The sequence below is a fragment of the Corapipo altera genome, unplaced genomic scaffold (genome assembly GCF_003945725.1).
Source record: "Corapipo altera isolate COAL_440 unplaced genomic scaffold, ASM394572v1 164, whole genome shotgun sequence".
Lineage (NCBI taxonomy): Eukaryota > Metazoa > Chordata > Aves > Passeriformes > Pipridae > Corapipo > Corapipo altera.
Window position 1 is genome coordinate 150,734 of NW_020884969.1, and position 24,075 is coordinate 174,808.

Sequence of the window (24,075 nt, forward strand, 5' to 3'; positions counted from 1 at the left end):
GGAAAACCAGATATCCTCTTGCAACAAGTCAGCTGGGGATCAGAGGGAGCTTGGCCAGGGTTTGACTCTAGGGAGAGGCTTGAAGTGCCTTCTCTAGGCCTTTCCACCATCTCTGAAAACCCCAGCTCTGCCAGCCTGACACTATGCCCACTCCTAGGTCAAGATCTTTGGGCTTTTTTTGAACAATCCACCTCTAAAAGTGTTTAAGATTGGGTTGGATGGTGCTTGGAGTAACCTGGTCTAGTGGAAGGTATCCCTGCCTGTGGCAGGGGGGTTGGAACAAGGTGATTTTCAAGGTCCCTTCCGACCTAAACCGTTCTGGGATTCCATGACTCTACAGAGAAATCTGTTAGCAATGAAGGGGTCATCTTGAACACATAAAACTGGTGAATCAGGACCCAAAGAAATAAAAACAGAAAAAGGAAGGACTTTGAATCCTTCAGCTCAGAGTCAGCACCCAGTTCATAAGTTTCTATTCCCAAATCAGCCTCTGGAAGGGGACAAAGAGCCCTCCTTGCACTGGTTTGGGTCAGATCCTCCCACATGAGAAGCAATGAGTTTGTCTGCCTTCTTCTTCCCTCCAGCCCCCTCCTGCCTTCACCCCCTCTGGGTGAAGAGGAATGGAAAGAGGCTTCCATTAATACAGCACTGGAGTTTTGTTTACAGCTGGAGAGATATTTGATATCAACATTTCCCCCTGCAGAAGTGTCTTCTCAACCCAATGAAGCAACTCAACAAAGGAGAAGCTGTCCTTCAAACACAGTCAGGCCACTTACAGGCTCTAAACAGACCCTGAGAGCAGTTTTCCCAGCAGAGAAGCAGTTTCCTAAAACAATTTGTTATGATAAGAGGTGAGAGCCACGATCCTGTGTATACACAAATTCCAAATGGACTCTCAGGGGCACTCGCAGCTGAGGCAAAGGACGTGGACACCCTGGAATTCCATCCAAGACACCCTCACCTTCTGCTTCAGGGGACAGCCGCAACAGCATGGCAAAGGGGAAAAGGATTCAGCATTCCCAGCTACTTTGTCCCAAATCCCAAGATCGTTTCCATTAAAAAGTGGTGGTATGGAAACCATTCCTACACTACAAGCCTTTCAGGCTCCTTTTAATCAGTGTTTTGCTTCAGGTAGTGGAGCTCAAAGTCACATCTATTTCTTTGGAATGGGTTGAGATGTTCCCATAAATTACACAATTCCAGAAGCCAAAGTTTCAAGGGGAAAAAAGCCACCAAAATGTTTCTGGTCAGATCACAGCAGTTAAAAGTGCTGCTCTGTCCAAGACTGTGGTGGAGAAGGGCTGAACTGGAAAGGAAGGTGACAGCAAAACAAGGATAAGGAAAAGTGGAAGAGCAGGGATTGACTGTAAATAAAAAAGCCCAAATTTATGTGTGGGGGAGCCAAAGGAAAGCTGTCCTTTGTCCATTGAGACATCATCAGCTCAGCACATAGGCTGGGATCAGAAAGCTGAGAATGGAGCTAATGGAGTTGAGCGTGTTTCTGTAAAAACAGGTTCTGCCCACTGACTTTTTCACCTCCCTCTTCTCTGCCTGTTTCCCCTCTGACAGAATTTGGGAGAAATTCATCCAAGGCCCCACTATTTTAGAGACTAGCAGACCCAGATTCAGGGAGAGCAGAACAGTGCCTGTCTGAGTAGTGCCCAAACTGTCTGGGTGCTGGTGGAATGTGACTCCTTACTCTCCCTTGCTCTGGATTAACAGAAGGCATCACTTGTATGATTGATGATCTGCAGGAAGTGGAGAAACAGGTAAATTCCCCACACTTAGCCAGAAATATGGTTTCAAGCAAAAAGCACCATTGTGCAGCTGCACAGAAATGGCTTGGTGCTGTCCCAGAAAGGTTTAGGGTTTATCTGACACGTCTATGGTAGAGAAAATGGTTGTGTACTCAGTTGGCTGCCTGGACCCAACAGTTTTCCCTCTGAAAACATAAAGACCCTACTGATTGCTGATGAAACATTCAACTTCCAGTCTGGCTTTCTAAAAGGCAAAGAAAACTGATTTTCCCTCACCTTGTGAAACACCACGGAGAGACTGTTCCTGTGCAATCCTTCCCAGGCCAAATGTTTCCCGTCAAGGCAAAGGGAACATTGTGTCCCTCCCCTGTAACATTCCCTCCTCTGCCTGAGGCAAGCCAAGGTCTGTGGCACACACCATTGCCAGCAGCCAGGAATACTCCTTTCCTTTATGGATATGTTTTCTCCGATTTGAAGGACATTGGAGGTAGAAGCAGCCAAAGGACCAGCTGAGATCATGTGCAAGAGGGACACAGTTGGTCAAATTCTGGGCCTGGCTTTGAGTTCAGTCTTGACTCTGCAATAAGATTCCCTTGAACAACGCTTTTCATCTCTTTGTGGCAATGTTCTTCCCCTATGAGAAGGAGCAAAACTGTAGGGGGGTAAGAAGACAGCTTTCAAAGGCCACAGTCATAAGTATGGAGGCAAGAAATGGGTGGAAGAAGGGTGGGTGGAAACAGCCCGAATGCCTCTAAATCACATCTTAACAAACTCTTTGTAGGAAGGGGCAGGAGATGGTCCTTGGGGACTGGCCAACCTGGTTGCTTGGAAAAGCACTCACAGCTCTCCAGCACACCAGAACCACCAGACCCTGAATCATCAATCCCAATGTTTGTACCAGTGCTGAGTGGAGGGACAGTCAACCTCCACACTGAAGTACCACGTTCCACATCCCAAAGGTGCACAGCTTGCTCTACAGGAGACAGGAATGCAAACATCCCCAAGGATGTAGGGTCTTTTGGTTGGAACATGGCCACCCCTTTGATAGCAACCTGGTGTCCAAAAGCAACTTCTGCTGACTGTCAGGCTGTGCCTGAGTGAACTCCAAGGTCTGTTTCCTTCTGCTGGGATTCAGGCCTGATCCCACCCACCAAGGTGACCTCCCCTTCCTTACTCGTACTTACAATTCTTACACTTGTAAATATCTGGGGCTCTTCTGTTAAACAGGAGATTCCTCTGCTTATCGACTGTCCAAATATTTTTTAACAAATCTCAGATTAGCACAGAGAGCCCAGGGAATGGGCAGAATGGGGCCATCCACAGCCTGAGGTCTGCTTGGCAGAAGGCATCTGGAAATGGTCTTTCTCTCTTTTGACTAGGGAAAAACAACCTCAGTGTTATCCTCCTTGAAATATGACCCATCTCCAAACGGACTTGTCCAACAAGAGACTCTTCTTTGATGACCTCAGGGAAGGGACAGTGGGGAAAAAATGTAGAAGATCAGAAAAGCTTGGGATCTGCAATTCCATGATCCCACCTGGGCAGCTGTTCCCAAGTCGAGCACATGTAAAGGATCACGGCTGACATGCTGCTGTACATGGTGAACCCACAGGGGACCACAAGCAGGTGTGCTGTGGAGTCATGCCAAGCTGCTGTTCTGTGGCTGAGCCATGGGAATTGGCCTTATGGCTACAGGGTAACTGGTGAACCTGGACCAGTTACTGGGTAACCAGTGAACCCACTGGTTACCAATGGGTAACCAGTGAGACCCCAATCTGCAGTGGTCACATCCAAGCTGCTCTCCAGGAGCTGCACCAGGAGATGCTGGGGTCAGGCTGAGGTGGTCTGTGCTCGGACTGTGTCAGGAGCCCTGATACAGAGTCACAGAACATCCTGAGTTGGAAGGGACCCACAAGGATCATCAAGTCCAACTCCTGGCCCTGCACAGGACAACCTCAAAAACCACCAGTGATTGAAGAACGTGGTCTGTTTGGCTTTCTTTAGGAACTGGGGGAGCGTCCATCCCTGGGCATTCCCAAGCCTCATCCACATGAAGTCACCACTGCCCTCAACCACTGCTGGTGGTTGTCCTGCTTCAAACAGGAGACTGGACTAGAGATCTTCCAACCCGCATTTCTGCAGCTCCAGAAACTCAAAGGTTGGGGTGGCTTTTTTCCCAGGCTGGTGCAGATCAGAAGGAAAGTCATTTATCCAAGTCAAATGGGCAAGATCCTTCTTGTAGGAATACAGTCAATTGTATTATTATTATTATTAAATGTGTGTGTGTGTGTGTATATATATATACATATATGCCATGCCATAGAATCACAGAATGGTTTGGGTTGGCAGGGACCTTAAAAATCTTGTAGTTCCAACCCCCCTTCCAAGGGCAAGGGTGCCAGGAGTGTCCTTAAGAATACCTTTGTAACAAGATAAGAATCATCTCCAATCAATTCTCTCTGATTTTGCTATTAAAATTATTATTATTATATTACTATATAGAACATATAGAATCATGTGTGCATTTATATCTATACATATGTGCACAAACATAACCCACACAGACACACATATATTTTTAAAAATTCACTTTGTATATGTAAAACATATGTGATACATTAAAAGCCTCCATTTTATGAACATAAAACATGTATATACCATGTGTAGGAATATATGAGATACAATGGGCTCCACATGTCCAGCCCATGACTGAGAATGATGGCACTGGCCTGTCCCAGTTTTCTTCTAATTTCACTAATTTAGTCACAGGCTCTGCCTCCAGTTTGGAGGTGTTACACTGATAAATCCCACTCAGAGGAGCTCCACCATAAGCCAGGCCAGATTTTGGCTTCCCTGTGGGACGCCAGCCAGGGACAAACAGAAAAGGTGTTTACTATGGCTCATCCCGTTAGAGGGGACAGTGAGTTTGTCTAACCCCTGGCCCTTCTCTTTTCCTCTTTTATTAGTTATTCTGGATGTTAAGTCAACTCAGCCCCCAAGAGGGGCGGGAGGAAGGGGCGATAAAGCGTCTGCAGAGGTCAGTTCACAGCCCAGGCCAATAAAACGGCAGGTACCGAACTTATCAGGGCAACATATAACTTGCAGTTTTTCTAACTCAATTGATTGGACTTTTTATCTAAAATAACAGGCATTATAAGATAGGCGAAAGTCGAGATAAGGAGGAAAATTGAGCAGGTCTCAAATCAAGATCAGCCTGGGGACAGGTTCAAACTCCCACACCTGCCCCGGAGGAATCAATGAAAGTTTCTTGGCGTCGTCCGCTCATTTTCGAAATGCTGCTGGAGTTGAGTGAACTTTGAGACCGTGGCGTTTATTCTGTGATTATAATTAACCTGCTCACCCGTTGTTATTGATTTTGTGTGAAGGGAGGTGGCAGAGTCTGACTGGGATGTGGGTTTAGGAATAGAAGTGGATGGGGAGGGCAGGCAGTTCACTCTGACAGAGTGAGACCCTTCCCTGGCTGGAGGCAAAGGGGAGGATATATGAGGGGGATTTCACCCTTCTGCTTGTGGTCCTACTTGTTTTGGGAGGTGGAAAGACCCTCCAGGACAGATCTGTACATCCGGAGGGTCAGGATACAGCACCACTGATTTGTCATATTGAAGTAAGGAAGGACTGAACATGGGAAACCCCCGGATAAAAACCTCAGCCATGCCTGGGACCCAGAGCATCCTCCCAGCCCAGGGGAGCATGAGGATGAGACACCCCTCCCAAACCAGCTTCCCCTCTCATGCTCCACGCCACCGAGGCATGTCCCAACTTCCCAGCAACCAGTCCCCAGAGCAGCCAGCCCCTGGGGCCAGCACTCTCTTCCCAAAATAATCTCAGACATCTGGGGCCAAACGTCATTCAGAGGAGTCCTGATGTCTGGGGCTCACAGCCTTACTGATTTTTTTACAGCTCCAGCCCTGCAAACCCTGAATATTGAATAATGGTGGCTCCCTGAATATTGAATAATGGTGGTTCTCTGAATATTAAACACTGGTGGCTCCCTGAATATTGAATAATGGTGGCTCCCTGACTTGCAGACCCAAAAGCCTGTCTTGGAAACTCATAGGATTTAAACTAACAAATATTAGTTGGGGGGGTTTTTTACCTCTTCTAGAATTTCAGCATTAAGGAATCAGAGTTTTCCATCCTCTCCCCTGTCCAAAAAAGTTGCTCCTTCCTTTTCTGCAAAAGCAGAGCCTGACATATGATAATATGAGTCTGGAACCCAGAGCTTGACAGAAAATTGAGGTTCTCCAAAGCACAGGCAGCTGAGAATCTTGCAAGAGGGGTATGTCTCCTGAACTGTCTGGAGATGTTTGCAGAGCCAAAGGAGACAACACAACCCCCTGGCCCTCGAGGTCAGAGGACAACCTGGAATTTGCTTAAATATTAGAGAGCTCTGTGCAAGCAGTGTGGAAAAAACAGGAAGAATTGGCAAAATTCTGCTCTGACAGACTGACCTGGTATCCTTCTCCCCCCTTTCTCCATCTCTGCCCCCAGACTTGGGTTTTAACCTTTTAGAAAAGCCTGGAGGCAACAGGCTCCCAGCCCTATTCCAGTACCCTGTAATTCCACCCTGCTGTCGCTGGAAGCACCGACCAACGGAAAAGGGCTGAGCTTCGGGAAGAAGAGCAAGAGCAGGTCCCCCACCACGGGAGCTCTCCTGAAATGCTCCCCCAGCAGACACCAACTTAATTCCCAGGGATTAGGAGGAAACATTTCCAGGCAGTGATTTTGTTATCCCGGATTCAGAAACGTCCAGTACCAGTCCCTGGTGGAGACGGGAGATTGGCCCGGCTGGGTCCCTCATCCGGCTGCCCTCACCCCACCTCTGGTGGAAAACTTATTTTTCCTTGACTTTCCATGATTTTTTGTTTTCTTCTTTCACAAACAAAATGAATTTCTGAGTCTCTCCCAAGGCTGGTGTGAGAGGTGCAAGCCCAGCTGGCTCTGATAAGGAGCTCACAAGCTTTACAGGTCTCTAAAAATAATTCTAAAAAATCACAAATCCCTTTATGCTGCAACATATAAACCAAGTGACCACTTTTCAGAAAAAAAAAAAAAAGAAAGGTCCCACGGGATTTTGGGCCTTCATCTTCCCAAGAAAACATGACAATTCCCATGTAATTTGCAGTGGGCTGCATTTCTTCCCTATGGAATCTTTTTACATGGGCCTGATCCTGCACCAGCTCCTGGTGAACCTCCCTGTACTTTAAAACAGGGATGGTTTCACCTCTAAGCAAAGAATGTGGGTATTTTTGAGGTTGAGGTATTTTTGTCCATGTAGAATCTGTTTTTTGGGGGAGGGCTGGTCCTGCAACCTGGGCAAAACAACCCAGGTTTGGCCTTAGAAAAACAGAGAAAACAGCAAAAAGACATGGGAATGACTCGACTTTGTTCCCCCCAGCCAAAGGGCTCAGTCTACATTTAGGTATCCACCTATTTAAGCATAAAAAACCCCTCTGTGCCAGCAAATAATTGAGAAAAAAATTAATCACTGGGCATTTCTTTGCTTCCCGTTGACACTGCCCCAAACTTGGCTTTAAAACCCAGCCCTTACCAAAACCTGAAAGCTGAAACATTTCAGCACTGATGGCGGGGTCAGATCTGCATCCAGTTTGGAAAATCTCTGCCCAACTCTTCTTTCTAAGCAAACCCAGCCTGTGCTTTTTTGGGGGATGAGAAAATCCAGCTCAAACTTATCATATTGAAAAAGAAATCACCACCAAGTGCCGCGAGTGTTTGAAAGGGTGCAACAGCACGGGGAGTGCTGCAGGCTCAACATACCCTGCAGCAAGGAGCTCCTGGAAAATTGTAAGGGAAAACACCCAACATTTTTGGAGCAGGAGCACGGCATCCCTCAGCATGGCAGAAACTCAGGGCCTTTCAGAAGAACCTTTAATTTAACACCACTCGTGCCACAGCCAGTGGTGATCGAATTATTCTCAAGCGCTGTCACGCACCCGTGTGCAGAAAGACCTCACTGCTCAGGCATGGCAGATAATTGGGTTTAATTTGTCATTACAGATGTATTTACAGCTTGGGTCACCGTGACCAGTGATGTGGGGAAGACTTGGAAAGGCCAGAGAGGTTTTAATGTTTTATAACGCGGGACGTTAGCGTAGACACGCTGCGAAGGGTTTTGTCCTGCAAAGGGGACCCACTGCTTTTTTCTTAGCCACTAGATTAAAAAAACCCTCAATCCAACCTTATAATGAAATTTTCTTCTATTATTAGGGTAAATTTGAGAGGTAAGAGCATATTCTCACCTGTTTCCCTGGTTATTTAAGCAGCGTTTCACATTCGCCTGCCAAAGGCGTATTTACGCCTTCCTGCCAGACAGCACCGCGAATTCAGACCCATCGACAAGGTGAATGTTTGGCATTTCCAAATATTCCAATCTCCCTTTTTTTGCAGTCCTACAGGCATGATTACACACATTCCTCTCTCCAAATCGAGTCGTGCCTGTAACAACCCAACCTCGCTGTTACAACCCAGAGGTTTTGGCAGCGTAATCACCTTATTCAGGGATCATACGTGCCTGGAATTTGGGGCCAGCACGGTTGTCCCAGCAAAAAAATCTGCATTTCTGCCTCTTCCCTCCCAGCTTGAGCAAAACTGGCTGCTTTAAGCCCATGCACTGAGCTCTCTGGGTAGGTTTCCACCTGGTTTCACAGGCAGGGATGAGCCTCAAATGGGAAGCAGAAACTTCTTTCAGTCTCATTATAATTAGTTTGCAAAAGTTGGAAGGACCCAAGATGTTGATCTGGATCCCCCCACCTTCCTGTGTCCTGTGTACCCCCAGGAACATCACCAAGCAAGGGGAGATCCCCAAATATCCCATTTCTCCATCCCTTTTTTCTTGTGTTCACAAAGCTCCACGGCGCTCAAGGAGCAAAATTTTCAATGCAGAGCCCTGTGCCGATGAGAAACAAGGTCTCTGCGGGTTTTGGGACAACACTATCAATTTTTTTAAATTGGATTTTCCTTCAGATCACATTTTCCCACCTTATTTTAGCAACCTCTCCACATATCCTCCCCTGGCAGCAACAGGCTGCCGACCTTCAGGCACAAAAACTCACTGTGCTGCCGTTTTTTCACCCAGTTTGGGATTTTATTTGCTGTTTGGTGCTTTTCTGGTGGTTTTTTTTTCAAATTTATCCTTAAATTTTTAGAGTGAGAGAGTTTGCACATTCAAAATACTCCTCTGCATTTGGGATAACCAGTTTTGGGGACCTCCTCCCTGCCCTCAAAGCCAAGGTTTTCCCATCACGAGAAGAATACAGAGGCATCAGGACTGGGTTGGTTTCCTTTGGGAAACACTGCCTGATAAATACTCATCTGTTTCCAAGGATTTTACCTCTTTCCTCCTAAATTGCTGGCAAAAAAGTATGGAGAGAGCATAATACAGGCTGTCCCTTAAAAAAAAATATTACTGTTATTCTTATAGGGATAAAGAAATGCACATGAGGGTGTGTATGGAGGAGAAAAATAATTAATCCTGGCTTAATAAAGATTTAGATTAAACACCACTATCCACTGCCTTAAGTTTTATTGCTCTACAGAAATTGATGACCATTTATAATATATTATATACTACACCATATGTTCTATGCAACATATGCACTTGTATTTGGTAATGAAGTGCAATTTTTAATTAAGGAATTGAGTTATTAATAAGGATGACAGAGTGCCCATGACGGTGATATTTTTATTATTATTGCTACTTTATTTGCAATTTAAAATCTACTGTTTGGGGATTTGGGGGGGAATAAACATTTACCTGTTTGAGATTGGTCTTGCTCAAAGATTAGAAACCCTAATTCTGTGGGTTTCATCCCAAATCCCAGACTGACGAGTGACAATTAAATTAGGCAGGAGAGCAGGAGGTGGCTTGAAACCCGCAGAGGGGAACAAAGCCCTGGGCAAACCTTCCCCGAGGTGAGAAATGCAACCGATTGCGACACAGGAGATGTAGGATCGCCTGTAAAATGCAGACACGTCCTACGGTCCCATCCCGCCGTCCCACAGCCCCATCCCGCCATCCTCCAACCATTCCCGCCATTCTCCAGCCCCATCTCTCTGTCCTATGGCCCCATCCTTCCATCCTACAGTCCCATCCCACCACCCCACGGTCTCAACCCTCCATCCGACAGCCCCATCCTTCCATCGTACGGTCCCATCTCTCCGGGGGCAGGGACAGGAGAGGTTCTGGGCTCCCCTCATCACCTGCCACCCCACAGGGACAAACCACCGTGTCCTGCGGTGCGTGGGGAAGGTCAGGGGCTGCTTGTAGGGCAGAGGGTTGTAACAAATGCCAATGAATCACTGGGAATGCCGGCCGCGGGATGCGACAGGTCAAATCTCTTAGCATCCCTATGGCAAAGCTTAAGATCTGTTTCCCAATATCTCCCCCACCACCAGCATTTTCCAGCCCAGCGTCTGCTCCAGGCTTTGATCTTCCCAGATGCTGTTACTGTGTTCCAGCGGTGCCTGTTTGAGGAGCCCTGACTTCGACTTAGCCAAAAAAAAAACCCTAAAAGCACCCACCAGGAATGCCCCCAACCCCCCACCCCGATTTATTCTCAACCTCCTGAGCCCACAGGAAAAGTAAAATCCCCACTGTAAGCAAAATTAAAGGGAGTGGGGATGGTAAACTGGAATCTGACCCTCTATTCCCAGCCTGGAAACATCCAGGAGGCAGCAAATCGCCGTGGGCTGGATGCGCTCAGACGTCCGTGCCACCCTCCATCCCTGCTCCCCTCTGCCTGGAGAAGGGGGAAGAGGCAAACCGCCCATCCAGGCTTATTTTGGGAGAGATTTCGAGAGGTTTTTGGTGCTGGCAGGGAAGTCTTTAGAGAAGGGACTTTGCAGCGGGTCCTTTTCATGCCTCATTAAGTCGGGAATTCACTGTAACTCCATCCCAGGCAATGCCTGGAGCAAGTTCACTGCCTCGACCGCACGGTCTGATCCTGCTCTTCAGGGTAATGAAATCAGTCACCAAACTTACCCTGAAAAGCCCAAATTTGGCATTTTGCACTCACACCAAGGGGAAGTTTTTCAAATGGGCCCTTGTAGCTTACCCACCCAACCTTCCCAGTGCTTTATGACTTTTCAATCCAAGCCAAAATTCCTCTTTTTAGGAAAAAAAAAAAATTTGTATTTCTTTTAGTGTTATTTTCTTCGAATACATTTTCACTAAACTTCTTTCCCCTGCATATTTCTTTATTGTTACTGGGATATATATATATATACACATAAAAAGGCGAAAAAATGTAATATCCAATTGCCTAGACTGTGAATCCATGTCTGCATAATCAGCTATGCATGCCTAGATTTGATCTTTACTATTAAAAAATTATAATATTTAAAATTTCAGTGGCCCTGCGGATGCCCTGCATTTAGCACTATCCAAAAGTGGTGGTTCTTTAGGAAAACAAAACGAGACCATTGCAAATATCGCTTGATTTAATAGAGCCTTGAGTGAAGGATTCCGTTTCCACCTTGAGATTCCTCATTGTGCAGAGAATAAAATTAAGGAAAGGCAAAGAAGGAGTCGATTCCACATGCAGGGACTGCTCAGGTGCTGAGCCAGGCTCGGATGTGATGTTAAAGTGGGTCTGTGATGGGTGCAATCCACAACGGTGTTTCCCCCCCACACTACATCTTTCAGTACCTTCAGGGTTTTTTACTCTTAAAATCATTAAATTAAAACACTTCTCCAAGCTCAGAACCCCCAACCAGCCTTTACACGCTTCACACAACCCCCTCGATACCCACAGCCTGCGCAAAGCATCGCCCCACCGTCGAGGAGGGACCCGGCGGCGACCGCGTCCCGACTCGGGGGAGAAGGGGGAACGGGGCAGGTCCTGCTTCCCCAGGGAGCTGCCTTCCAAAAATCCATCTTAATCCTGGATTTAAAACTTTCCAGCTCTCAGGAAGTTTCTATTTATTTTTTTTTTAATCATAACCCAAGCAGTTTTGATTTAAAATCCAAGGGCTTTTCCATATTCAAGGCAGAGACGTAATCAGACCCGTGCTAATGAATCCCGTGGATTCTGCCGCGCTGCCCTCGGCGATCCCGTGAATCCGGCACCCGAATCAGGACCTGGCCATGAAGGGGAGTCCCGTAGCCTTTCTCCGTCATTAACAACCTTTTTCTGGACTGGTTTAACTCGTCCGCCCTTCCCAGTACTATTTAAAAGCCGGATAAAACCCACTTTTTGCCACCAACATGCAGACCTGCAACGCAAACCACAGGGCTCGAAACCCCCAAATCCCCATGCTCAGTCTCTGACACTTTAAAAGCTGCCGGGTATTTTTCAACTGCAATTCTTCATTATTATTATTTCGGGTTTAGTTTATTTTTTATTAAGAGTCTTTTGAGACCACCACAAAAAAAAGGTGATTTTTTTTTTCCCAAGGAACAGATGGCACCAGTCAAATACAAATATTCATATGTCTTCATTGATATTCAATTAATATTTGATTATTTAATTCATCTTGCTTTTTTCCTCTACTTTCCACCTTCTCATGGCTTCCCAAAAACATTGCCTGGCTGGCTAAAATTTTATCCTTAATCTGTTCCCATCTTAACCAATTTCTTAGCACCCAAAGAAAAGCAAAAGACATTGGCAAGGCCAAGCCTTCACTGGCCCCCAACTTTCCGTCTTTTAGCATCTTAAAATAATGCTAAAGATAACGCAAATCTTGCTAGACACGATGAAAAACTCACACTCCAAAATTCAGACTTAAGAATACAATCTTAAAAAATATCTGCAGACAAATTTGAGGCATTTTCTTTGTTAACCCCGACCCCGAAGCCGACAGAAATACCTTCACTGAGAGAAGGCGGGAAGGAAAAAAGGGTTTAGGAAGCTGCAATGTGATTTTGTGCCCCACATTTCTGTGTCCATTTATCCCTCTTCCACCCCAGGAAAAAATAAAAACAATATTTTAAGCCACTTGGACCAATTTTTGGTCGTAGGAACCAGAGGCATAATGAAATAAAAAGTTCCAAGACTGGGAGCAGCACAAGAGATCAGGGCTGAGATTTTTAGGACCGAAGTGACGCTGAAATACACGGTTGGGTTGTTCCAATGTACCTGAGTTCCCCAAAAAGTAGGATAATAAATGTGGATGCATTTCTTTTTCTCCTTCTCCATTGTCTCTCTCACCTCAGCTCTAAATTTCCCTTCAATCTCCCTTTTTCCAGCCTAACCAAACTCCCCAAAAGTAATTTAAAAAAGGCTGGAACGTAAAACAACCCAAAGGAAAGATCTGGGATTCACGGACCAAACTTTGATTTCTTGATTTTCCAAACAAATTTTCCCCGTTTTACACCTAAATCCAGTTCAGGGAGGGGCTGCCTGCGTGCCCATGGAACATCGTGATCCTGGAGACCACGACCATCCCCATCGCAATCCCCAAATCCCCTCGGAGCTATTTGTGGAGCCAGCAGGGCCTTGGCGCCGGAGCTCGTCACATCATTCCTTGCTGCCTCTGGCCTACCCTAAATTTTATTTAAATTTTATCAACTTTTTTTTTGGTAGCTGTAGTCTTTGAGGATATTTGGAAATGGTTTTTCAGAGTAAATGCGTGTGCAGGGGGGGCAACCACAGCACAGCGGGGTTGAAGCCGGAGAGGCCGCTCCGACAGCGACATCCCAAATACCCCGAATTTCTCCCTCCTGCCCTTCGCGCATCCTGAATCTACACGCAGGGGGGTACGTGCACCAAAATCTAGGGGGGTGACGGGGTGAAAGCCTCCCTCCCCTGTGCCAATCCCGGCTGTGCTCACCGATGTTGGCGTGCCGGGCGGCCGCGGGCGTCCCTCGGCTCTGCAGGTTGTGCAGCATCGGGCTGTCGAAGGGCGAGGAAGTCCAGGTCGTGGCCATTTCGGGGCTCATATAGGCCGGGTAGGGGCTGGAGTAGGAGCTGCCGAAGCCCCTGCTGTACTGCTCCCTCCCATTAGCAGAAAGGTTCAAGGAGCCGCTGTAAGCCGCCGCCGCTTCCCGGGAAGAGGTGGCAGGGATGGGGGTGCTGGTGGAGAAGGAGAACCGAGGTGACACGGGAGGGTGAGAAGATCCGGGATTGTAAGCGGCGCTTTCGGCTCCGGGTTGAGTCCAGATGGAGTGGCTGGAGACGGGGCTGCCTTGCTGGGAAGAGCCGCTGCTCTGGAGGTAGGGCAGGCTGGGGAGCATGGAGGTGACTCTCGTGGTGGGCACATAGACCGGGGACGCTGCGGCCGCGCTGTGCATGAAGCCACCTGCCCCCTCGTACGCCGGAGGGCCGGGGTTCGCTGCCATGGCTAAACTCTGGTACATCTCGCGACGGGCCTCCCCAAGCCCCAGCCGGGTCCCCGGCCGCGATCCAGAGCGATGGGGAGCGGGCGGAAAACCCCCGGCTCCACTTTCTCCCGAGGTGAGCAGCGGCCGGAGCGGTCTCGCGTGGGCACAGCCTTCCAGCCAAAACCAAAACACCACCAGCGATGCGATTTTCCTCCACCACCCCCCTTTCCCCACCGCCCACCTTCCCCACCTTCAGCAGGTCCCCGCTGCGTCTTCCAGACCCCAAGCAAGAAGTCCAGGTCTCTCCGGAGGGGAGATTTAGCTCCCGCCTGGATTTAGCTGCTCCCACCGGTCTCCATCCATCACCTCCCGCCCCCCCCCCCCCCCCCCCCCCCCCCGGGGGGCCGGTTTAAAACCCCCCGCCCACCCCCCCCCCCCCCCCCCCCGCCCCGTCCAACACCCCCCGGGGGAGCACGGGGAGATGCTGCCGGGATGCGGGATGCGGCGGCGGTCGGGCCGGGTCCCCCCTCGGGGCGGGGAGATAAGGAGGTTAGAGAAGAGGGGGGAGGTGAAAGGAGGGGGTTCACAGCCGGGAAGGTGAGAGACAGCGATGCTCTCTCCTGTGGCCTGGAGCAAAAACCTTTGTCCCGCAGGTACGATCGGTGCTTTAAGTTGTTAATGGCCCCCGGGGCCGGCGTTTGATGTGGGCGGCGGGAGGCGGCTGAGGAGGGCTTGGGGGGAGTTAAATTAGGGAAAAGGGGGGGAAAAGGAGGGGGAGGAGGAGGAGGAGGAAGGCTGGCTCGACCCTCCCACCCCGCGCCTGCCCCACGCGTGTGCGCACCCCCCAAAGCCCGACCAAGCGTGAACGAGGGGGGCTTAAAGGAGAGAGAGGGGGGGTGTTACCCACTGCACTCCCATCAGTGCTGCTCAAAATGGGGAGCAGACCCCAAGCAGCACCCTCAAAACTCCCCCTTCCGTGTGTTTTTTATCTCTCACTCTAATTTTTTTCCGTGTGGGGAGTTGGGAGAAGCTGTGAGCATAGGAAGGTGACCTACTGGGGACCGGGAATGCCATGGGTATGGATAGGGAGGCGCCTCCTGGAGCCGTGGGGCAGGGGGAGGGTGAGGGGTGCTTTGTCTCATATTGGTTGGTTTTTGATTTGGGCTCCTTTAGGGGAATTTGGGGTGGGTTTGGGCCGTGGGATGCCATCAGGGCCTTGTGGGTGGCTCACAATGGCAAGACCCTAAAAAACACACATGGAAGGGAGTCAGGAGGGTACCCTCTTCCCAAGGAGGGTCTGGGAAGGGGGTAAGAAAATTTGACGTGCTGTTTTCTCTGTAGATCATGGAGGGATCCTGTTGGATGGGGTTTGGAGCCACCTGGTCTAGTGGAAGGTGCCCCTACACATGGCGGGGAGTTGGAAGTAGATGATCCTTAAGATACCCTCCAACTCAAACTGTTCTGGAGTTCTAAGGTTCTCTGAAAACCATTTCACACCGGGAGAAGGCCTGGATGGAGGGGAATTATGGCCGGAGAAATAACTCCTGGGGCTGCTTTAGGTTTAACTAACAGATTCCCCCGGCTGAACCCCTGCGCTGGGCCGAATTTAGCAGCAGAAGAGATAACCAAGAGATAAGGACTGATACCCTGGGAGGACAGCGGGAGACGGGCAGGCGGCCGAGGAAAGGGAGAGAAGCCGGAGACAGCGTTGGGAAGGGGTAAGGATGGAAGCGAGCCGGGAAGAAGGGGGTTTAAGGGAGCTCTGTGTCCCCCTGAAACTCAGGGGGTGGTTGGTGTGTAATCGGCCTAGAACGGAGCGTTTCCACGGGAATCTCCACAGGAGAGGAAAAAGGAGCGAGCTCCCCTCCTGCTTTACAAACAGGAATGGTGATAATAAAAAAATCAACCAAAAACCCACCAAAATCGAGTTCGTTTTCAAGCCCGAGGAGACAATAGGAGGAAGCTTTCGGGGAGGCCTGTAGGAAGGGGCTCGTTGGGGTCCCGGCGTGACAGCGAGGAAGAGGAGCGAGGGGACAGGGAAGAGCTACCCACCTTCAGTGCTGGGGGGGCAGGGGGTGGAGAGGGGAGAGGCCGTGGGGTAGGACACTCCCTCGCTGCGGGAAAGGCACAGGGCTAAGACATGCCTGGCTCCTGCTTCTTGGGGGGCTTAGGGGCAGCGGGGCTCTGTCTCCCCCCTCCTTGGCTCCCCAGTATGACCAGGCTCCCCAGTCCCACTCTCTGACTGGTTTGCCCACGTCACGTGGAAGTGGGCGGCGATGGGAGGAAAAGGGGGGGGTGAGGGGGGTGGTTGGTATCTGTTGCACCATCAGCCGGGCGCCAGGTTTCATTGCTGGGAAGGAAGGGAAAAAAAAAAAAAAGGGAATAAAATAATAAAATCAAAGCAGCGCCACGGGACGGCCCCACGGGCAGCCCACGCTGCAGGCAAAGTCCAGCCGGGCAGCGTCGTGTCCCCCGTGCACCCAAGGGACACCCGTGCCCAGCCCCCAGAAATAATCAGGGGTGTTTCCTGAGGGGTATGGACACCCCCCCCCCCACCACCACCTCCAGCTCCCCAATCCCTTTAAAGACAACCCCTTTCCTTGGGGATATCGCGCAGGGGGGATTTCTCCAAGCTCCTGCCTCAAACCTTGGTCCCAAATCATGGAGTGGAGAGGTGGCAGCTGCTCTGCCCGTCATCCCAGCCGGTTTGGGGGTGCCCTCCTCAAACTGGGCACCCATCTCTTTGCACCCCACGTGCTGCAGAGGGTCTAAAGGTGAATGATGCAGTGCAGGGGGGCTCTGCAATTTGGGCCCGATCCCACGGGCTCGGAGCCCACGGGGGGGGGGTAATCCCCTTTCCACTGTCCCCCTTCTCCCGGGGATTCCTTTCACGCTGGGATGGCTCCAGCCCTGAGAGTTGTCGGGAGGAGTTTCCCACTGCCCCGTTCCCCGGAATAAACCTCACGCCCTAAACATTTCCTACACTCCGGGGTTCCCGTGGAAATCTGTGGGTCCTGCGTGGGAGGGCGGGAGGCGGCTGGAAGCGCCTTTTGGGGCTTGGAAAGAAAAAAAGTAAATTAAAATTTAAAAATTCCGTATGAAAGAGGCAAAGGGAGGAGGGGGAAAAAAAGAGGGGGTGGGGAAAACGATTTATGGGAGAGGGATGGAAGGCGAAGGGAGCACTTGGAGGGTGCTCCAGGGTCGGAAACGGGTCCCTGGGGACGTGGCACCCCCATATCCTCTGCCCGGAGCCACCCGCAGTCTCCCTTATTACTCCGGAAAATCCAGAGGGAGCACAAGGACTCCCCAAAACCCCAAAAGGGGGATACGGGTGTGCATTGGCAGAGGCTAAAAACGCGGCAGGAGAGAAATCCGGTTGAAACGCAAATATCGGGATGAAAATAGTTATAGACACGTATAGAAATAAAATTATAAGTACAGAAATACATAACAAATAAATGTCAGCAACAGTGTCACTGTGGATATTTATACTTTAAACACACTGTGAAAACTATGTATTTAAAGAGTATTTAATATAAATATAAATATATGTAAATACAAAAATATGTATTTAATAAATATGTAATTATATACCTATCGATGAGAAATTGAGTACAGATGGGACTTAATGTGTATTATAATTCAAAGGAATGTGTTTTACATATAAACATGTATATACTTTCATAGCTAAATAATTTATAATTTATAACACGCTATGGTATAAATTTTAGATATATATATAAAATATGTAAACTATTAAATATCTATAAATAGACATATATTATACTAATTTATTTATATAAAATTAATATATAATATATAAATATATATAGTATATTAATATATATAAAATAGTTGTATATATAAAAACCACTTATGAACATGGAGCTATCAGCATGCAGGTAGGAGAATTAATTCGATCAGTGTCTCTTTATATCCCTTCTCCGAAGCAGCTGCCTATCCAGATATACCGGGTTTTGGAGACCCATCTTTCCCTCTTTTGCAAAATCCCTGACGATTTTCTCTCCCAAAGCAGCGACTTGCTGAAGATTCGTTGAATTACTTCAGGATAGAAGCGCTTTCCTTAAAAAAAAAAAAAAAAAGCCAAAATACAATTAAAACTGATTAAACTTGCCTGAGCAGCAACACGGAGAGCAGAGAGAACTTCAAGGACCTGCCTTGACTTTGCAACTTCCAGGAAAAAAAGTGCAAAAGCAATTCCCGTGGATTGTTTTGCGTGTCCATGGCCTGATCCAACCTCTTTCCGCGGGGAAATATCGGTCCGGGCAGCAGTCGCGGGAATGCGCATCCCAAAAATCCAAGAGGTGAGAAACCGAGCCGAGCCCAGCCTGGTGTAACCCAACAACCGGGAGGGACAGGATGGATTTCGGACACTTTTTCTCCCGAATAAAAGCAGAAGGTGGGACACTGCAGAACGCAGCGACAAGAAAAAAGCTCTGCTCCGCACTCGGAGTTTTTTTTTTCACTTACGATTAACGAAATCTGCCTGAAAATAACCCAGAAGAACAAAATTCGACCTTACCCCTCTCCTTTTCAGCCCCCCCTTCTTCCCCAGACAGGAAAAAACTGGATACGATGCGTATTTTTTGTTTTAAGGGTTTTTTTCCTTTTTTATTTTTCCGTATCTAAGTTAATTCCGTGGCGGTTTTAGAGTTAAAGCTTCGGTTGGTGATGGATGCAAAAAAAAAAGGAAAAGAAAAAAAAAGGAAAAAAAGAGAAAGAAAATAATAGAAGAAAAGAAAAGAAAAGAAAAGAAAAGAAAAGAAAAGAAAAGAAAAGAAAAGAAAAGAAAAGAAAAGAAAAGAAAAGAAAAGAGAAAAGAACACATTAGCAACTGGGCGGGGGGTGTTGAAGGTGGAAGGAAAGTTGACTTAAAATTTTCTCTGTACTGAAAATCGAATTTTTAAAAAATCATGGAGAAAATCCGTTAAAAAATGGGGGAAAAAACAGCGGGGAAATGTGATTCTAGCAGAGAAAAAGGGATAAATGCGACCGGCGGCTGCTGGGCCAATTATTCACCAGTATTTCGGATTTTTATTATTATGTTTTTAATTATTTTATTTATTCCATGCCTTGGCTGCGGCCGGGAAGGGGGCTGGAGGAGGGAACTGGGGGGGCATTAAGGGCTGCGGGAGGGGCCCGGCCACCCCGGGTTAGCCGGGAAGGGGAGAAACCGATCTCCAAAATATCAGTGCCCTCGCGGGCGGTACAGATCATCTATAGGTATCTACCCATAGGTATCTATCTATAGGTATCCATAGGTACGGGGGATATGGAACTGCAGCCGGCCTCGTCTTGTATCAGAGCAGCCGGTGTAACTGGGCAGAGGAAGGGGGGTCCCAAAGCAGAGGGGACTGCGCGGCTGCACCTCTGATTTTTTGGGGGCAGCGCGTCAGGACCGGGCAGGGTTGGGAGCGGGAGGTGGCCAGGGGTGGGGGATGAGGCTCCCTGCGAGCCCGGAGACGTCTCGGGACGGCATCGCCTCCTCCCGCCTCCTTCCCACCCGTCACGGGGGTCTAGGGATGGAGAGAGGGGCGCTGCCCCCGTCCCTGCCTGCTCCAGCCCTCCCCTGGTCCAGCAAAGGGGGGACCCCCGAGCGTCACCCCCCGATGGAGCCCTACTGGGGGAGGGATGGACCCGTCCACCCTCCTGGGGGATAGATCCTGAACCCTCCTCCCCGATGAACCTTGGAGTTCCCATTCCGGGACCCTCTTGAGCCTTCCTACACCCCTGTCCACGGACCCACTTGCACCCCCTTAATTCCTGCCCACGGACCGACTTTCAACCCCCTGCACTCCTGCTTATGGACCCCCTGGAACCTCCTGCCCATGGACCCCTGCATTCCCCTTCACCCCTGCTCGTGGATGTCTTTTTGGGGCAACCCTAATACAATCCCCTGCATCCCTGCCCACGGAACCCATTTCACTCCCCTGCACCCCTGCCCATGGACCCCTTTCACCCCTGCCCAGGGATCCCCGTACATTCCCTTTATCCCTGCCCCCCAAAGAAACATTCCAGCCCAAGGAAATCCCACGGGAGACTGCGGACAACCTCCCACACGGCTGGAGGGGACCAGTGGGACAATGGGACAAACACACACCCCCCAACCGAGGGCTTGTGTGAGGAGGAGGGAATCCTGCTGTGGCTGCCACCCCCCATCCCGGCTCGCGAAAGTCTCTTGTCACACCTTCAGAGACACTTCCCTAAACAAACGTCACATCTGTTTACAGCACGGCAGTGGTCCTAAAATGCCACCACCACCACCCCCCCCGCCTACCCCCCCACCTCCCAAAGGCCGGGTACTACCCGTGGGAGAAGGTTGTCCAAGGAGCATCACGGCTCAGCGATGCTTCAGGGGCATTTCTAAATCCTTTCTGACCACACCGTATGCCCCCAAATATTATATTATTGCTTTTTCCTCTTTTTTTTTTCTTTTCTTTTTTACCTCCAGTGGAAATAAATACAAACGATTTCCTCAGGGACAAAGCCGTGGGATGCAGAGGTGTGTATTGGAGCAGCGGTCCGTGCTCTGATGCAGCAGGGGAGGAGAGAGGCTGAGTTGTGAGGGTCAGTGCCAGGGCAATTTGGGGAGAGGCAGGAACCAAAACCCACCTCAAACTTGTATCTTTGGGAAACGGGGGCCACAGGAATTGTGACACCACCCGTGTCTGTGCCACTGTGTGTGCGTGGAGGATCCCTGCTGCAGGGGACAGAGGTGTCCCAGAGGACACTGAAAACACAGCGTGGATGGATGTGCCGCGTTCCTGTTCAGCTTTACCGCCCAAATCAAGCGAACTGAGCCTAAAATACTGCGGCTCTGCACTCCCTGATCCGGGATCCTTTAAGTTGGTGGGGAGACGTGAAAGCCCAGAACAGAGGGAGCTCCCCTTGGGAGAGAGGGGCTGCGCCGCCGTGGCGTGAATGGCTGAATGGGATCCTGTGAGCACGTCATCCGTGGACGGGGGGATTGCCCGGGGCCACCAGCACAGGGAGGAGTGTGCGAGCATCCCCCGTGGTGGGGGGTGATTAGAGGTGCCTCACCGCCGGGGTCCCTGTCGCCCACTCTCACCGCCCTCCACACGTGTGGTTTTATTGTCATTGTTGTCACGGCCCTTTGACTCAGTGACAACAAAACCGCACGTGTGGAGCACACCTGCCGTGAAATCGCCCTCCTGGCTGGTGGGTGTTGACCGACCCCGACAGAGCCCCTCGTGTCTGGCAGCAACAGCAGAAGTGATGGAAAGCCCCTTTCCATTCTCCGAGAGGCTGGAAAAGCCTCCTGCGGCAGGCAAAAGGCTGAGCTGCCTGGGAATGCACGGGCTGGAGTCCTGGCAGTGCAGTATCACTACCCATCTCTCCATCTTCTATCCATATACCCGTATGTTTTTCAGCTATCCATATATCCACCTGTCCATCATCTTTCCATGTATCCATCCAGCCATATATCCCTATATCCATACATCTATTGTAACTTTCTAGGCATTAGTGTCTATTTACCTGTTTGTGCCTGTCTACTTGCCAAAACACCTATTTTTTTAAATGTATAGATAGCTATCCATATGTCTATATCTGTCTCACCTACATGTTTATCTGCTGTCTCTATGCACTAGATGTCCTTACCTGTCCCTGTGGGGTCCCCTACATCCTTGACAAGCTGTGTTACCTGTACCACCCCCGATCCGTGGCTGCCTTGACCCCCCCCCAGTCTGTCTGGGAATCTGTCACTGGGAAGTTCATTCTCTAGATCCCAGACCTATGGGGCTGCCTGCCTGTGGGAATGCCTGGATCCCTGCGACTCGCAACCTGACCCACAAGGCTCTCAGCTTCGCTACGTCTGTCCCAAAACCATCGGTCCCGCTACATCCCGGCTGGATGGGGCTGCCTCCAAACCCATCTTAGGGGTCTGCCTGCTGACTCCGGGCCGTGCCAAGCCGTGCCGTGCCGTCGGCGGTGCCGTCGAGGCGGCGGGGCCGGGGCTGTCAGCCCCTATTGATGAGGTGTGGGCTGATGGCGGGGAGCGGCGGCCGCCGGCTCCGCTCCAGACTCCCCGGCGCTGGGGTCAGTGCCCCGACCAGCCCCGCCGCCGCCGGGAAGGGAAGGGAAGGGCTGGACCCGGAGGCGATGCCCCTGCTCTCCCTCCGAGCATCTCACACCGGGTACCGGTGGGAGCTGCAGCGCTGAGGTTGGATGTGATGAAAAAGGTCTGATCCCAACCCAAATCCTCCATCCTCGGGGTCAGGATGGAGGTTCCAACACCGATTTCCTTCTGGAATGAAAAAAAAAAAGCGTTTCTCTCTCTGCACTGATGTTGAATTAATCCACCTATTCTGGAGAGGAGTTAAAAAAATAAGACAGATATGAAAGTGAAACGACAAAGCCAAAGTAGTTTTTTATGCACTGGAAAACTCCAAGCACTGAACTTCCAAGACCAAATCCATGTGAAATGCTCTCACACAAGGAAAGGACAAACAGGGTTGTGTGTGCAGACAAATGCTGGAGGGCTAAGTGGTAATGCAAGAGGACGGTTTGACCTTGGATGAGATTACCAGGCAAAACCCACGAAACATTGACAATTCTAAAAAGGAAAGGTTAAAAAAAAAAGGCAAAAAAAGTTTAGTCTTTTCCAACAAGGAAAAAACTCCCTCTGGTGCAAAGTGTGTGATCTGAGGTTGACAGTGTCCTCCAGCAAGGGACTCTGGGGGCAGCTGGGGATTTCTGGGAATCTTCCTCTCTTCACCTGGATCTGTCACAGATGAATTTCCTGAGCTTGGGACACTGGGCTGGGCCCCAGCACATGGTCACTCAACCTCTCCCAAATTCCTCAGCTTCAGCTTTGCAAATGAAAGGAGAACCCAAAGGGTTGCCCAGTCCTGGCAGGTCGAGTCCTCATTCCTGGAGGGATTTAAAAGATGTCTGGAGGTGGCACTTGGGGACACGGTTTAGTGGTGACATTGGCAGTGCTGGGGGAAGGTTTGGATTCAATAACCTCAGAGGGCTTTTCCAATCTAAACGATTCCATAGATTCATGAAGTGCTGCCAGGGCTGCTTTGGATTATATCTAATTTCCATGTGATCTACACAACAATTTCAGGAGCTGAGGCAACATCATGGAATTTTTTTTATTTTCTAATTAACTTGCACCCAACTTTCCAGAAATATCCTACCAAAACCCCCCTTGCTCTGTTGTTCTCCAGCCAAGTAAACATCACAACCTTCCCTCAGAGCAGCAGGAATTCAGACTATGCCACCGAGATTCCTATGACTGCACAAATAAAGCTCACAGTTTCCCTTTACCATTTGGAAGAGTCTTCTCCTTATTCTGCTTCTCCTCCTTTGGGTTTGTAATGTGAAGACAAATATGGATGGTGTGATATTTTTTGATGCATCCGATGGTCCCTTTAATCTGCTGGAATCCAGTCTGGGTTTGGCTTTTGGACTCATCCTGCAACTTCACACCCACCTAGGAAGGCTGTCCAGGATGGAAAACCTTGGGTGAAGGTGGTGTTTTGTCATCCATGGTGAAGAGCAAGAAAATGCACAACAGGCTGTAATTGTAAAAGGCACCATAACATGAAAGTTTGTTTTATCATGAAATGATATTGTTATCATTTCAGGCAAAGCTCCAGTGCAGCACAAGGGGAAGGAATATTCAGGTGCGTTGCCAAATTTATATCTAATTAGCCCTTGTTCTTAGATCATTAATGCAGTGTTGATATTGTTAATAAACAGTTATATCTGTTGGGCAACACACCTGGGAACAGATGCACCTCTGGGTTTTCATTGTACAAGTCAGGAACGATGTGAGCCCTGGGGCTGGTGGTGTAGGAAGGGGACAGGTGGAATCCTGGACACCTTCCACTATCCCAGGTTGATCCAAGCCCTGTCCAACCTGCCCTGGAACACTTCCAGGGATGAGACAGCCACAGTTTCTCTGGGCAACTTGTGCCAGGGCCTCACCACCCTCACAGCCAACAATTCCTTCCCAATATCCCATCA

The 24,075-nt window shown here is 49.4% G+C and overlaps 1 protein-coding gene and 1 long non-coding RNA gene across 6 annotated transcripts in view; one reads left to right on the forward strand and one right to left on the reverse strand.

Moving 5' to 3' along the window:
* GATA4 (GATA binding protein 4) overlaps positions 1-14,425 on the reverse strand; it is a 30,581-nt gene extending 16,156 nt beyond the window's left edge. For 2 of the 4 annotated variants that reach the window (XM_027665049.1, XM_027665048.1), the window contains exon 1: positions 13,569-14,289. In XM_027665049.1, the coding sequence (XP_027520850.1) occupies positions 13,569-14,094 (526 nt within the window). In that variant the 5' untranslated portion in view covers positions 14,095-14,289. The other 2 variants (XM_027665050.1, XM_027665051.1) reach the window with 2 other exon arrangements.
* Positions 14,426-14,524: 99 nt separating this feature from the next.
* On the forward strand, positions 14,525-18,161 carry LOC113957483. 2 transcript variants are annotated; one of them, XR_003531168.1, is made up of 3 exons: positions 14,525-14,711; positions 15,618-15,776; positions 18,012-18,161. It is a non-coding gene; the product is annotated as an uncharacterized LOC113957483 (long non-coding RNA). The 2 variants fall into 2 exon arrangements; XR_003531167.1 differs by lacking the exon at positions 14,525-14,711 and adding an exon at positions 15,075-15,134.
* Positions 18,162-24,075: the final 5,914 nt, after the last annotated feature.